Source organism: Bubalus kerabau, chromosome 5 (genome assembly GCF_029407905.1).
Source record: "Bubalus kerabau isolate K-KA32 ecotype Philippines breed swamp buffalo chromosome 5, PCC_UOA_SB_1v2, whole genome shotgun sequence".
NCBI lineage: Eukaryota > Metazoa > Chordata > Mammalia > Artiodactyla > Bovidae > Bubalus > Bubalus kerabau.
Window position 1 is genome coordinate 97,133,284 of NC_073628.1, and position 16,225 is coordinate 97,149,508.

Here is a 16,225-nt window from a genome sequence, read left to right on the forward strand (position 1 = left end):
TTGCTCTCGAAAATTAAATTTGGGGTCGCGAACCTCCGCCTAGTCCTTCGTGGTCCCATCCCGCGGTACCCAGACAGCGAAATGGGCACCGCCACGGCCCAGGTGCAGTGGGGAACTTTAGTAACGATGCACCGGATGTGTGCGTGGAAGTGACTGAAGTCAACTCACGAATGATTGGTTCTCCCGAGAGAACCTAAGCCTCCTTTCTCCTGCCACTGGCCACGGGGTTTGTCTATTTGAACAGTCCCCGCCCCCTGGAGAAGCCGGGTCCCGAAGCCTAACTTCTCCTAAATGATTATTGGCCTGTCTTCCTGTCTATTTTCTTCTTATGCCCGTCGATTGGTCGTTAGGGCTAGGAGTACGCCCTCCCTCCCGCCCGGCTTAGAGGACAGCGGGCAAGGCGTGTGGTGGGGACCGGGCCTTGAAGCGGCGGTACCGGCGCTGGCGGCGGCAGCTGAGGCCTTGGCCGAAGCCGCGCGGTGAGTCTGGAGCCTGGCACCGACCCCTCCAAGGCGGCGGAATGTTCAGACCCCCGGCCAACCTGGTCCGTGGGGGCACCCCGGGAAGCCGTCCGTCTGGGACTTGGGGTCCCCTCAGTACTGGCCCCATGGAGTTGGGCGCCGCCGGAGGCCTTGACCCTCACCTCGCAAGGCTACGCCCACCTCCTCCCGGACCTCCAGGAAACCCCCAGACCCTTTAGCCTATCGTGCGTTTCTGGCGCCAGAAGGCCGGCCCATCAGCTCCTGTGTTGCTGGGGCGCCTTTGGGTCTCTACCCATCAGTCAACCCTTCTTCTGAACCACCTATACACATTGTCCTCAGAGAGGACCAACGTCAGTGTCAGCCCCTTGCGCTCCACTGTGGATGCCTCTCAAGGACCCATTCCCCGGAGCTGAGCTCGGTTCCACCCTGAGTTTCATCCTCTCCGTCCCCCGCCCCCATCCCTAGTTTGGGCACCTGGCTTTAACTTCTGTAAGCCCTCGCCAAGACCCTTCGTGTATTTAACTTCTAGTATTTTCATTGAATTGTGCCTGGGGCAGATAGCCTGTGGGCCTTAGACCTTATGAAGATAGGCTGATTCCTTTCTGAGACTGGAAATTCCTTGCTAGCCTCCCTCCCCCTCATCACAGCCAGGTGCACACTCTCTGTAGTAGTTTTCTCTGGAATCCTTGGGGTTCCTCAGCCCTAAAGTCTGACACTTCTTTTTGTAGTCTTCTTGATGCTGGAGTATTTAAAAGCTTCTCAGAATCAATTATTACTGTTTTTTACCCGTCTGGATTTCACAGATTCTTTCAAAAATAAGAAATTTTGAAAATTTGATTTTCTGTTAAAACGTGGACGGGTGTATATGTTACTGCTATAGCAGTCTGGCAGAGCTTTATCATAGCCACTTTGTTATGGTCTCTTGATTATTTGTGTTTCCCCCTAGACTGTAAGCTTATTGAGGGAAGGGACAGTACATAATTGAAGAATAAATGCGTGATCTCAGGAACATATCAGTCTCTTTTAGCTCACGTTCCAGGTACATTTTATAGAGCAGAGACTTCCCTGACAGTCCAGTGGTAAAAGACTCCTTGCTTCCAATGCAGTGGGCACGGGTTCAATCCCTGGTCGGGGAAATGAGATCCCACATGCTGCAGGGCAGGACCACAAAATAAAAATAGAAAATAATAAAAAATTTTAAAAATACAGAACCCCGCCGCCCAATACAATAACCATCAGCCACATGAGGCTTAGAGTGCTTGAAATGTGACTAGTCAGAGTTGAAATTGACCTAACTGTAAAATGCACACTCGATTTTGGTGACTCAGTACAGAAAAAAAGAATGAAAAAATATGTCAATAATTTTTTTGTATTGATAACGTGTTGAAATGATATTTGGGATGTGTTGGGATTAAATGTGTTCATTTTTCTTGTTTCTTTTTACCTTTTCCATATGGCTACTAGGAAATTCAAAGTTACATTTGTGATTCATATTGCTGTTGGGCAGTGCTGCTATAGAATAATAAACAGTGCCCCTCTTTAAATTTTCCTCAAGGAAAGGGGCAGCCTTAGGCATGCTTATTCTCTCCCTCTGCCTCCCCACTCTAGTACCTGACTGTGCCCTGTATGTAGTAGTCATAAAGATAATCATACCTAGTAACAATTAATTCACTGTGTGCCTGGCACTGTTTTAATCATTTTTTAACATGGGTTAACTCACTCAGTCCTCACATCAACCTTATGAGTTAGGTACTATTATCCTCTTATTACAGTTAAGGAAACTATTAAGTATCTTCCTCAAGATATATAATTTTGGACTGAATTCTCACCCAGGTAAGTCTGGCAGCACAGCCCATAATTTGACCTGTGCTACTGTGCTGCCTCTTTTAAACATCAGTCGTTGTTGAATGGCTCAAGGCTCTTTGCGTGTTTTTCAGTGAGGTCTCCCAACCTTGTTTGGCTCCCCAGCTTAACTTGGGTATATGAAGATCTGTGTTGAGGAGTTGGGACCATATATAAGTTCATTGCCATAGTTTGTTATTCAGAATATTAAAGGAAGCATCTCTCCAAAGAACCTCAGGGCAAGATGCTTGGAACCGGCCCTGCTGCCGCCACCACAGCTGCCACCACATCCAGCAATGTGAGCGTCCTGCAGCAGTTTGCCAGCGGCCTGAAGAGCCGGAATGAAGAGACTAGGGCCAAAGCTGCCAAGGAGCTCCAGCACTATGTCACCATGGAGCTCCGAGAGGTTCGGACTGTTGTCATTAGGGCCATTCATCATGGAGTGTTGGGGCTACCTGTACCGTCCCTGGGTTAGATGCCTCTTGACCCCTAAGTGAGGATTCAGAAAATGTAAAGATTCCATTTCAGAAAGGCGCCCAGTTTCTCATGTCCACAGAATGTGCGGATTCCTTTGCAGCAGTTACACATTTCTGTGGCATTTCCTGAGGTGTGGTATTTTAAGAGTCAGCATAGAGATGGCTGTTTCTTTTCATTTTTTTCTGTTTCATGCCACATTCCAGACCTTCCACTCTTTCTGCCTGATAACAGTGGTTGGCATGGCTTTGAAGAGTTGGTTGCTTGGGGCTTTCTAAACAGAGACCAGACTTGAGGTCAGGGACAATGTCTTATTTGTCCTTATACCTCTGATACTAGGTAGAATCTAGGACGGTGGGTGGCCTGCTATTGAATAAGATATGCAATAAGTATTTGTTAAATAGACCAATGAATTGCTGTACAGTTTAAAACTAGAAATGGGCAGCAGCCGTGTCCCCCTTGGCTTGAACTGTACCTGCCGGCTGCCTTTCAGGTCCTAACCTTTGGGAGCCATCCCAGCATCAGGGAGACATGAGCAGTTATGCTGAGTACATCTTCTTTTGTAGATGAGTCAAGAGGAGTCTACTCGCTTCTATGATCAGCTGAACCATCACATCTTTGAACTGGTGTCCAGCTCAGACGCCAATGAGAGGAAAGGTGGCATTTTGGCCATAGGTAAGGACAGAGTCTCTGGTGAGGTGGGAACTGGAAATAAAGGACTGTTCACTTTTGTGTCCACTGCACCCTGTGTCTGCTTCCTACTGGATACTTAGTTCACATTTGTTTAAGGAATTTTAAGGAGCCTCATGGCTTTCAGTGTCCTTACTCGGCTATTCTAGCAGTAGTCCTGGGACATAGGCAAAGCAGGTATTTTCAGATATCCATATATCTGAACCATATCTCAGAACCATTAAGCAACTTTTCTAGGGCCAATGCACCAGGGCTGAGACTAGAAGCCTGCTTTCACTCCAGGCTCTGTTTTCTCCATAGCACGGTGTGGCATAGCAGGACTCACAAACAGAAAAGTAGAGCTGGGATGCATTGAATGAAAGGCAGGTAATTTTCAGCTCCCAGGAACTAGTCATCCATCCTGTGAACTATTATTCAGTCCCAGTTTGTTTTCCTTTTCTTCTTGGGAAAACAAATTGTATTTACTAAAATGAGGTCATTTTGCTTTATGTAAGTAGTTCTGGCACAAATGCCAGATCTGTTGGTTGAAATGAAAATTGTTTGCGTCCTTACTGTCTGGAGATTTCAGTCGGTACTGAAAAGGAAGAGGTCACTGGCTGTGTCCCTCTGAAAGCCGCCTACTTTCCTGGGCAGCCTGTGCCCTTCCTCACCTTTTGCCTTCCTGTCTTTTCCAGCCAGCCTCATAGGAGTGGAAGGCGGGAATGCCACTCGAATTGGAAGATTTGCTAACTACCTTCGGAACCTCCTTCCCTCCAACGACCCAGTTGTCATGGAAATGGCATCCAAGGCCATTGGTCGGCTTGCCATGGCAGGGGACACTTTCACTGCTGAGTATGTGGAGTTTGAGGTGAAGCGAGCCCTGGAATGGCTGGGTGCTGACCGCAATGAGGGCCGGAGACATGCGGCTGTGAGTGTCTGGGGAGCAGTGCATTGTGTCAGGGTCCTTTATGTGATGTGCTTAGGGCCCTGGAAGGCAAAGAGTGAGAGGGTCGCTCCAGGCAGAGGCACTGTGCTTCTTGGTGGCCCTGAATTCTGCCCCGGATCCCTTTCTCTCCTCACCCTGAGCTCCGTTCCTGAGGAGGAAAATTAACATTCTCTTTCATTGCTTGAGAGGCAGACCTGTGTGCAGTTCTTACCCTGACCTCTGATTTTCCAGTCGAAAACACTTCCCCAGAAGGCACCGTTCAGCCACAGGAAAGAAGAGAAGCCACAAGCTAAGAGGCTTACAAAGCCTTAGACAGCTGCACTATATGCAGCATCCCTCTGTCAAGGTCCCTCAATATCCTGTGGAATAAGGAAGTTCTGGGCTGCAGAGAGGAGCAAGGGAGGTACTCGCTCCCCCTGCTGGGAGAGTGGGTCTGCCTTCTCCCAGGCCTTTCCTGTTTATGTTTTAGTCATTTATTGATTGGTCAGTACACAGTCCAGACTTCCTCTTTCCCCTTGGCTGTTCTGCATTTGAGGGAGTGGTGGCTTCTACCCTCTTCTTCTAGAGCACATCCTCCTCACTCTCCAAGGCTCATCCCTGAAAAAGACTTGTTTGATGGGCTAACAATCCAGGCTGGGAGGCGGGGGAGAGTCTGTCCTTAAGAGACAGAATCTATGAACCAATGTGGTAGGAATAGAAGCTTTAGGTGGATCCTTTCCAGTCGCTTCCCTCTTTAGCAGGCAGCACCATGAGAAAGGAGCCTGCCTGGGTGAGAGGCCTGCCTCTGGTGCCACTCTCTAACTCTAACTTGGGGCAGACCCTCCCGCCCACCTTCCGTTTTTCCATGGTCAAATGAAAAAAGCAAGATTAAATATTAAACAGGAACATTCATTCAGTAAAGGTTTATTGACTGCTTAAATAGTCCAGGTACATTCTAGGCTATTTATTTATCTATCTACTATCTTCTAGTGGAGCAGTATATAAAACATCAAGCACGGCTGTGCTTTCAGAACTTGTGTCCTGACTTTCCTGTACAAGCGTTCTATTTCTAAACACCCTGTGATAATGGACCCTGAGATGTTTGATCAGTTTTACTCTCATTCCTAGGTCCCCAGGAATTCTGAGCTACAAGAGTGGGCAAGTGTGCTGTTTTCCTAGTGTGTGTTGGCTCTGGCATGAAAAGAGGCTGTGTTCCTAAGAGAACAGAGCTCTCTGATCCAGATGCAAGATCTCTGTGTGCCTTTCCTCCCAGGTCCTGGTGCTCCGTGAGCTGGCCATCAGCGTCCCCACCTTCTTCTTCCAGCAAGTGCAGCCCTTCTTTGACAATATTTTTGTCGCCGTGTGGGACCCCAAACAGGCCATCCGGGAGGGAGCCGTCGCCGCCCTTCGTGCCTGTCTGATCCTCACCACCCAGCGGGAGCCAAAAGAGATGCAGAAGCCGCAGTGGTACAGGGTGAGGAGATGGTTCCATTCCAGCCTCCAGCAAAGCACTTCGGCCTAGAGCGTCACTGGGCTTAAAGAGCAGCAGTAGGCCCCTGGCCACAGAGCTAGCGTCATGTCTGCTTTGGTCTTACATGACTTTTTAAGCTCACTGTGAATTAGTAGTTATTTTGTTGTTTTCCACGAAAGCAAAGATCTGTCCATAGCTACGCCATTATTTTACACACCACTAATAGTGAGACTGCAGTGCCAGTTACACTCACTGCCTTTTAACAACAAGTATAAGGGGTCTCTTTTCAGAGATGTTGAAGTAGGGAAAAACGGGCGTGTCTGGAGGAATGAAATGCGGTAAATACTGAGAAAATAACCAGTTCTCCTCTAGTGTTGCGAGTCCCATGCTGACTGCTGCTGCCAGGAGAACCTACTGAGGCTTGTCCTACACCAAGAGCCTTGAACATGGGCTTGGATACCTGGGTTCTAGTCTTGGCTGCTCTGTGACTTTGGGCAAGTCACTTAGTTTCTGTTTTTAATCTGCCTCATGGTAGCGTTGTGAGAGTTGAAGCTAAATTAGATGAAAGAGCTCAATGAGTTAGTATTGTTTGTGATACTAGCACGAGTCCCTGAGCAGGCATGGTAACCTCGGAACCCCCCACATAGATGGGCGGGCTGCTTTCTAACTCTGCATGTTGTGTAATGAAGGCATTCTGCATCTCTCTGTAGCACACGTTTGAAGAAGCAGAGAAAGGGTTTGATGAGACCTTGGCCAAGGAGAAAGGCATGAATCGGGATGACCGGATCCATGGAGCCCTGCTTATCCTCAATGAGCTGGTCCGGATCAGTAGCATGGAGGGAGAGGTGAGAAGCCACTTCTGAGGAACAGTGAGGTCAGGGGTTCCAGGCTTCCCACATGCCATTCTGAGACTGAGATGAGGCGAGATTCTCATCCTCACAAGCTTACATTTTATAGAGAAACAGGTAATAGACAAAGAAATAAGAGCATTTCAGACAGCAGTCAGATCTATGAAGAAATGGAGTGGAGGGAAATAGGATGCAGGGGGTGACTCCCTCCCTGCAGTGATGCCATTTGAGCTGAGACCACATGACATGGAGGAGCCAGCCTAGCAGCCGGCAGGGAGGTTATCCATGCACAGACTTGAGGGTGAAAGAGAGTTTGACAAGTTCAAGCAGGAAGGGAAGTGAAGCTGGTGCACCATGAGTGGGAAGAGGGAGGGTGGGGCCCCACTGGGAAGCTCATAGTTTGTGGTCCACCCAGGCTCTTATTCTTACCCCAGGGGATGATATGACGGCATGTGTCTTCCAACAGTCATTGGCTGCTTGTGGGGAAGAGCTTGTGGAGAGGCAGGGAGGAAAGCAGAAAGATGAGTTAGGAGGTGTATTGGCTCAAAGAGCAGCTACAAAGATGGGTTTAAAAGTACAAGGATTGTATTAGGGAAATAGCCTGTGAGAGAAAATGAAGAGGGAGCTGGAAGAGGCTGGGAGAACCATCAGGCCTCAGAGCGTGTCTGACCCTGAGTGAACAAGAGCGGGAAGAATGGGATGGAAGCGTCCTAATCTACCATGCAGAGCCATCCCAGGGTCCTCAGGCCAGACCTGGCTGTCAGAGGAGGCCCGCCATAGCATTCTTACTGCGTTCTCTCGGCTGGAAGCGGCCCCTGGAAGGTGCGGCTGTGGCACAGACACGGCTTCCACTGACTCTGGTAGTGTAGACGCAGGAGTGGATTCAGTGTCAGTCCACTCGTGCTGGGTTCAGGGCGTATCTGGGAGGTAGTCTTCCAGTGGGGAGCTGGTTGCTGTGGAATTTTACCCCAGGGCTTCCTGCTTTTGGAGGCCCAGTGACGTTTGTCAGTGCCTGTGTCCTGGGTGTGGGCACAGTGTGTGCCGCAGCGTGTGAAGCACAGAGTTTAGCTCTGGATCCCCACTCCTCTCTCTGCTGTGTGACTTGAGTAAATTACTTCACCCCCTCAGTTTTCTCAGTTTTAAAAGGGTCTTATCCACCTCATTGAGCTCCTGTAAGGTTTCTAAATATATATGAGGTGCTTAGCACAACTCCTGATTCCTAGTGGGCATTGCGTAAATGATCATCCTCAGAGATTTCCCCACCTGAGTATAACATGCTTTCCACTGTACCCCACACAGCTCTGGGATCTTCGTTGTCTCCAGAAAAATGGGACAATATCACCTAGCTCATAGGTTTAAATGAAATAGTACTTTGTGACAGTGCTTTGTAAATTATAAAGAACTATACAAATGTAAGGGCTTTCCTGTTGGCTCTGTCGGGAAAGAATTCTGCAGTGCAGGAGACCTGGGTTTCATCCCTGGTTTGGGAAGATCTCCTGGAGAAGGGAATGGCTACACACTCCAGTGTTCTTGCCTGGGAAAATCCCATGGACAGAGAAGCCTGGCGGGCTACAGTCCATGGGGTTGCAAGAGTCGGACATGACTTCGCAACTAAACCATCACCACCATACAAATATAAAGTATTATAATTTCATAACTTCTTCATTTATTTAACAGAATAGAATGAGCATCTACTATAGGCCAGTTATACTGTGTCCTAAGAGCTAGAATAATACAGCAGTGAATAAAACAGTACATACTAGCAAAAGGAGGCAGACAATACACAAATCAATAAAAGTATATATAGTACAGCGTATGGCGATACGTGCTGTGGAGAAAAGTAGGGCAGAGAAAGGAATGGGGAAGCTAGCATGGATCAAGTATTACATTATACAATATGGTAACATTTGAGCATAGCCGTGAAGAAGCTAAGGACAAAGCCATACAAACATCTGGGGATGCCCCTTCCAGACAGCTGGTTCTGTAAGCACAAGGCCCCATGGTAGGAGTGTGCTGCTTTATGAAGGGAGCGAGCTTGCTGTTGTGAGCTGAATGAGAGGAGAGAGGAGTTGGGAGGCAGGGTCCAGGGAATACCTGGGGCAGGAGGGGACTCATCACATAGGATGTCAGAAGCCCCTGCACATATCATTGGAAATAAATTACTGGAGGGGCCAGGGCTGAGGCCAGGAGTCTAGTCAGGACAGAACTGTAGCATCTCAGTAGAGGACTTGGGCAGCTTAGACCATACTGGGAGCTGTGGTGGTGCCAGGAGGGGCTGGGTTCTAAATTTGGGATTTGGAGGTCGGTGGGAGAGAGAGGAGTCCAGGTTTGGGGCCTCAGTGACTGGAAGGGTAGAGTTGCTATTTACTGAAATGGGAGTAATGAGGTCTGGGGTGGAAGGTCAGGGGTTTGCTTTTGAACTTGTTATTGTGCATCTGACTGGAGATGTTGAGTAGTTTGGGGGAGAGATCTGAGTGAGAGACAGATGTGGGAGTTGTTGGCATGTGCATGTTATTTCCAGTCGTAAGACTAGATGAGAACTCCCCGGTAACTAGGGTGGTTGGGGGAGAGATGGGGGCTGAGATCCTGAGGAACCCAGGGAGACCAAGGAGTAGTGGTGGCGGTGGGTGTGGGTGCCAGCAAAGCTCAGGGTCCAAGGAGCCAAGTGAGTAAAGGGTTTCAAGGAGGAGGAAACACTGCGTTGGATCAGATGCTGCAGACAAGTCAAATAAGATGAGGACTGAGACTGACCATTCAATTTAGCAATGAAAGAATGTTGGTGACCTTGACAAAAATAGTGGACAAGATTTTCTGAAAAATGAAAATATCTGTGAGAAGAGTTTGGAAGTCTGGAAATTAATTGTTCTCTTATCTTTCTCAATTTGGACTGCTGGAGGACGAGTTATTGAGCAGTCCTTTGAATAGGTAAGAGGTGTGAGTTCTCAGCCAATCAGCTTGTTCCATGCCTCTTACAGAATTCCTAGGCCTCTGAGAATATCACTTGCCTCCACTGTTTCTACCTGGGTTTCAGGTGAGAAGAGGGCCAGCAGAGCTTCCTTAGCAGGGTGCTGGAGTGGGGCTGCCCCTCACCCTCTCAGGAGTCTCCTGTCATAGCCATCAACAGTCAGCTTTCCCACACCAAGGGTAGCTTAGGGGTCCTTGGGAGCCAGCCCCCTGCTGCTGCTCCATCCTTCAGTAGGTGGTGCTCTTCTACCTAAATTAGAATCAGGCCCCCTGCAAGGTTCTAGGGAAACCTGAATCCTCAACAAGAGTGGCCTCCATCCCCTGTGGGAAGAGCTGCATTTCAGGGTTGGGTGTGTGTTGCTCATAGACTCCACGGTGCCCGGGTAAATGCCTCTTGTGAGTAAAGGTGATTTTTCCCTCATGTGTACAGCGCCTGAGAGAAGAAATGGAAGAAATCACACAGCAGCAGTTGGTCCATGACAAGTACTGCAAGGATCTCATGGGTTTTGGAACGAAACCCCGTCATATCACCCCCTTCACCAGTTTCCAGTCCGTGCAGCCCCAGCAGTCAAATGCCTTGGTGGGACTGCTGGGGTACAGCTCTCACCAAGGCCTCATGGGCTTTGGGGCCTCCCCCAGCCCGGCAAAGTCCATGCTGGTGGAAAGTCGCTGCTGCAGGGACTTGATGGAGGAGAAATTTGATCAGGTCAGTAGCAGAAAGCCTGCTCTCTCTTTTCCCAAGCTCCATGCCTCCCCTTCCTTTACCAACCCTGTGTTCTTCCTGTCTCAGGTGTGCCAGTGGGTGCTGAAGTGCAGGAATAGCAAGAACTCGCTGATCCAAATGACAATCCTTAATTTGTTGCCCCGCTTGGCTGCCTTCCGACCTTCTGCCTTCACAGGTGAGGATGTCCATGGATGCGTTGTGTTGTTACCCATCAGGGGTAATTAAACAGAGAAGACATGATTGCAGAAAGTTACAACTGCTTCTCATTTGAAGCAGTGACTGCTGAAAGGCCAGTCTCTGGTTTCTTAGCCAGTTTCAGCGGTACGTAGTTGGGTTTTCTGTAAATGTGGCAGACACCGGGACAGTCCAAATGTGCAGGCAGAGGTGCTGCTAGAGCCAAGCAAATTCTCACATGGAAGCCAACATGTTCGTTCACGAATGGGCTCCAGATAGACTGAAGGGAGGGCAGTTTGGGTTTCTGTGGGGTGCAGTGGCTAGTCTGTGGGGCATGGAGGAGCCGATGCAGTCCTGCATCTGCCCCTGAGGTGGGCACCAGGCTGCCTCCTCGCTCACAAGGAGGAAGGACTAGACGCTTTAGGGGCTGGTTTCACGGGTGACAGACTGTGGCTTCCCCCCTTCCTGCCCTGTTCCCACCGGTTGCTGTGAATTCCTAGCTCCTGAAACTGGCCCAGCTTGGACAGTGGCTTCTCCATGAGGCCTGCCTGGTTCACTTCAGCTGGAAGCATGCTTTTCCTTTCTCATTATAACCCCCAGCTGTGGAAGGGCCACGGCATCAGACCTGGAGTGAATCTTCCTCTGTTCTTTTTGCTTGGGTGCGCCATGAGGCATGCCGGATCTTAGTTCCCCAACCAGGGATCGAACCTGCGCCTCCTGCATTGGGAGCACAGAGTCTTAAACAGTAGACCACCAGGGGGAAAGTCCCAGCCTCTGTTCTTAGCTGTGACATTTGGGGCAGATTGTGTGACCTTCCTGGACCTTCACTTCTGGATGGGTCCAGTTAGAGTGACAGTTCCTGCACCACGAGATGGGCTGCCTTAATGTCTAAGCACCTTTCTAAGTGCCTGGTGCAGAGTGAGCTCCAAGAAATAGAAACCATTACTGTTGCTGGCTCCTCTGGCTACTTCAAAGCCTTTTTAATAATAAGGTAAAGGTAAAAATTATACTATTACTCCAGTTGCCTGTTCATACTTAACATCCTGGTCTCACCTCCCTCCTTGCTGGGTGTAGAGACCTTGGCCCTACATCTCTTTGGTCTTCACTGTGGTGCATGCTGCCTGCATTTCATAAGCGTACAGGACCCAGTGAGAGCCGAGATGGAAAACGGAAGGCCAGCCTGCCCCTCCACAGATGCCTTTCCCTGGCGTAGACTCATCATACTGCTCAGCTCAGATGAGACAGCAGCAAAATACAGCTGGTGAAGTGTTAATGTGTGGGGTGTGAACACAGGCCGTGCTGAGTGAGGATGAGACAAATAGCCACATAAAATCACTGAACCATAAAGAAAGGATGTAATGAAAATCATCCGTAGTTTTTCAGTTTTCTATTCTTCTCTCCTGGTGTTCAGCAGCTTTTCTCTGTTTTTAATAACCAGACATGCCCCTATTCAGTAGAGCTTTAAATGATCTTGGTTTGAAAGTCTGTGGTTCAAAAGAGAGTAATAAGTAGGCCATATTTGATCAAAGTCTGGCATATTGTGGAAGCAGTTACCCTAGTAAGTTCAAAAGATGGCCTAGCAGCAGGATACAAGGGCTCAGAAGGCCCCCAGGTTTGTTCTTTTGATGTGGGTTTTGTTGTTTTATTAAATAATATACTAAAATATGTCCTTGGAATTCAGCCTGAGCGGCCTGTGTAAGTACAGTCTCATTGGGAAAGTGCCACTTTTTAAAGCTTAACAGTTTGGAAGTCATTGCTTGCACTTCCTGATGATGCAGCCTTTGGGAATGTCAAAAATACTCCCCTTGGGTTTGGGCTAGAATCTAGCAATGCCAGATTCCTAGTCTCTTGGGGTGCTAAATCTGGAAAAGGAAATTGCCACTATCATTTAAGCTCATTTCCTGCTGAAACACTGCCCTTCTGCAGGTCTAGTTTTCCTCATAGACGCACTCTGATTTGAGGGTGGTATCCCCTTGGTTTCTGCCTGTTTTCAAGCCCCAGCGTGCCTCAGCTGGTGGGAGGTCAACTCATTTGACCACGAGCTGTGAGAGAAGACATTTCCTCAGTGGTGTAAACGCAGTGATGTGTGTTGCTGAGTGTGGTCTTGGTGGCCCTCCCTCTCCAGTGCTCACTTGGGGACGGGGGATGTGTGGTCTCACCTCACCTGGCCTCAAGCTGTGAGAGGAGACATCCGTCGATGGCGGAAACGCAGTGGCGTGTTGCTGAGTGCAGCCATCGTGGCCCTCCACAGCCCCACTTTCTCGGGGATAGTGGACATATGGTCTTGCCTTCTCCGCTCCGAAGTATGTGCTGCTGGTGCACGGCCTTGAGGCCGGCGAGATGGAAGAGGAGAAACAAGCAAGGCGCGAAGCAGGCAGCTCCGGCCTTCTGAGGAGTCATAGCACTTTAGCTTAAATTGCCCAAGAATCGCCTACCCGTGCACATTGCCTTATGTAAACTTAATGAAAATACACATGTGGCTTTCCAAATTACAGACTAAATCTTATTCTATTAAATATAACTGTACAGAATTCTCTAGGTGATAGCAAAGTGATTTCTAGGCCTAGGCTGAGGGGAATGGCCTGTTTATTGGAAACAATTTTCAATATTACTGTAAATTTCAATATAAAATAGCTTAATTGATCCTTTCCTCGTTTTAAACCAAGATTTAACATATATTTCTTAAACAAGAGCATATAATCTTTTCCCTCAAAATGTAACACGGATGGGGACAATTAATGTGATTAAGTTTTTTTTTTATTAAAGGAGAAAAATAGCTTATATATCTAATATTTCTAAAAGCTTTATCAGAGGAGTGATTATCAAGCATAAGACTTTGGTTTGTACATTCTCTCAATTCTCTTTAATGCCTTTCCAACAGGCTTTCTTGATTTATTCTTAAATTGCATGTTCCATAGGAACCCTGACCTTGACACAGAGACCAGCCCTCACCTTGAGCCATATACGCTTTGTCGTTTCTGTGCTCAGATACCCAGTACCTCCAGGATACCATGAACCATGTCCTGAGCTGCGTCAAGAAGGAGAAGGAACGGACAGCAGCCTTTCAAGCCCTGGGGCTACTTTCTGTGGCTGTGAGGTCTGAGTTCAAGGTCTATTTACCTCGTGTGCTGGACATCATCCGAGCAGCCCTGCCCCCTAAGGACTTCGCCCATAAGTAAGCATCTTTATTACTATTTCACCTTCCACCCCATTTGGTTGGAGAGAAAGGATGCTCCATTCCAGTTTCTGTGGAGCTTAATCCTGTTCTCTGCATCATTAACCAGCAAATTATATAATGAATAGCCCTTCCTCAATTGAGCTCTGGCCTTTTCCAAATGAAGTGACATTGATGTAAATATTTGGGAAGCTTGAATACCTGCAAACATATTAGATACCAGTGCTGTTGTCAATATGTATATTACTTATTGGGAATCTCCTAGTTCTGTTCTTTTCTCTGGCTTTCAAAGGTCTTATTCTGATAACAACTAAAGTGAGGATTCCCAGACTAGAAATGAGGGGACCTAATGGTCACCCTTTCATCACTGAAGTTGGATACATTATTCTTCCTCTCGAAACCTCCCAATGAATAAAATATGAGAAAGACCTGAGCACCCTGCAAAGTGGCGAGGCTGCGGTATCTTCTCTAAGGCTCATGGGGTCAGAGTTCATTAGAATTGTGTCTTCATAGTTCCCTGTGTTAGTAGCAAGGATTGTGCTAAGTGAATTACTGAGCCTCGCCCATCTCAAGCCCAGCCTTCTCCTCACAGGGAGAAGAATTTCTTCCCATATGCTGGCTGTGCCCTTCACTCCTGGTCCCTGACCTGCATGTTGCTCAGTTTGCTTCCTAAATCGGTACCTTGGCCAGCACCACACTAACCCATGTGGCGCCTTTTGTGTGAATTCTGAAGTGGGGCCTCTTACTCAGGAGACTTTACTGCCATCTGCTGGACATTTGTTGTAAATATACAAGTCTGCAGTGACGGCTGTGTGATGGGCCCCACTAGGTCACCTGCACACCCACATGGGGTGGCCCCGTTTGAGTAGCCTGCCCTCCTTGCCCCATGGTGATTTTGAGGTAGGACATCACAAAATGCCATTATGTCTAAACTGGTCACACTTGGGTTCTCTGCAGGAGACAGAAGGCTATGCAGGTGGATGCCACGGTGTTCACCTGCATCAGCATGCTGGCCCGAGCCATGGGGCCAGGCATCCAACAGGACATCAAGGAGCTGCTGGAGCCCATGCTGGCAGTGGGCCTGAGGTAGGTGTCAGGAACCTGAGCTGCCCCTGTCTCAGTTAGTATGAGGCTCGAGCCACACTCCTGGGTCTATGTGGAAAGAAAGAGGCATGACTATTGGCATATAACATTGACTAGGTAGGATAGTTCACACTAAATACACAGGCTGATTTCAAATCCATGTTTCATCACTAGCTTGCTTGGTGATTGTAACTAAATTATTTAACTTCTCTGAGCCTCAGCTTTCTAGTCTGAAAAGTGGGTACAATAACAATTCCTATTGTCTGGATTTGTCCTGGGGATTAAGTAGAAGAGTTCACAAAGTGCTGTGTGTTTAAGAAGCACTCTGGTAATGTTCGCAGTTGTCATTTATATTATTATGGGCAAATTACTTAAGCTCCCTACACTTTCGTTCTCTTCATCTATAAAATAAGGACGATGCTATCAATCTGCTGCTCAGGTGACTTATTGAGACTTGGTTTTAGTGGCTAAATTATAGTAAACAGGTTTGCTCATGACAAAATCATAGATTGTTTTGAAATCCGGAATCAGACCAAGAGAGTTTAGGATATATATTCAATTTTATAGTATTCTTTCTGCTGTAAAAACCAAGCAGAGATGGGACCCAGTCCCCGTTCTGGAGAGAAAGGGCTGTTTCTTCTCCAGAACAGACCAGATGTCACATGCCCTTGTCGTGACTGGTTTCCCACCCTTCAGCCCTGCCCTCACAGCTGTGCTGTACGACCTGAGCCGTCAGATTCCACAGCTGAAAAAGGACATCCAAGACGGGCTCCTGAAGATGCTGTCCCTGGTCCTTATGCACAAACCCCTCCGGCACCCTGGCATGCCCAAGGGCCTGGCCCATCAGCTGGCTTCCCCTGGCCTCACGACCCTCCCTGAGGCCAGTGATGTGGGCAGCATCACCCTTGCTCTCCGAACTCTTGGCAGTTTTGAATTTGAAGGTAAGTTGGTGACTCTTGCCAAGAAAGTCAGTGACACTAGGAACCTGGAGAACAGACTGAGGTGCCTAGAATCCCTGGCTCTTGCTTGGGTCCTGGAGACAGGGTGGCTGATTCTGCAAGCAGCTCATCCTTCCTATATTCTTTCTGTATATTGTTAATTCCTATCTTTGTTTCTTTGTCTCATACAAAGACAGGAAAAGTGGATAGGGGGTACAGATATTTTGAAGAATAGTATGCATTAATCCAAAGAACTAATGCTACAGAGGTGGACTCTGTACTTTCTTACCTCCCTGTAGCTGAGATGGTGTTTAATACTTTAAAATGTATAAGCAGGGCTTGGGGTGTTTTCGTTACTATGGCTGTATGATTTCTAAGAGTACTGTACTATGCAGTTCAGTTTGGAATTCCAAGTTGCAGAAAAACCCACGTTAACACCCTAGGGAGATATATTTC

General features: G+C 48.0%; 1 protein-coding gene across 2 annotated transcripts in view; it reads left to right on the top strand.

The window, feature by feature from the left end:
• The first annotated feature begins 331 nt into the window (after nt 1–331).
• MTOR (mechanistic target of rapamycin kinase) overlaps nt 332–16,225 on the top strand; it is a 123,316-nt gene continuing 107,422 nt past the window's right edge. Inside the window, exons 1-11 of one of the 2 annotated variants that reach the window (XM_055582322.1) lie at nt 332–479; nt 2,555–2,730; nt 3,365–3,473; nt 4,163–4,395; nt 5,666–5,866; nt 6,574–6,708; nt 10,106–10,381; nt 10,466–10,574; nt 13,562–13,748; nt 14,706–14,834; nt 15,528–15,772. In XM_055582322.1, the coding sequence (XP_055438297.1) occupies nt 2,569–2,730; nt 3,365–3,473; nt 4,163–4,395; nt 5,666–5,866; nt 6,574–6,708; nt 10,106–10,381; nt 10,466–10,574; nt 13,562–13,748; nt 14,706–14,834; nt 15,528–15,772 (1,786 nt within the window). In that variant the 5' untranslated portion in view covers nt 332–479; nt 2,555–2,568. Of the gene's footprint in view, nt 480–2,554; nt 2,731–3,364; nt 3,474–4,162; nt 4,396–5,665; nt 5,867–6,573; nt 6,709–8,417; nt 9,637–10,105; nt 10,382–10,465; nt 10,575–13,561; nt 13,749–14,705; nt 14,835–15,527; nt 15,773–16,225 lie in introns of those variants that run through there. The other variant, XM_055582323.1, reaches the window with a different exon arrangement.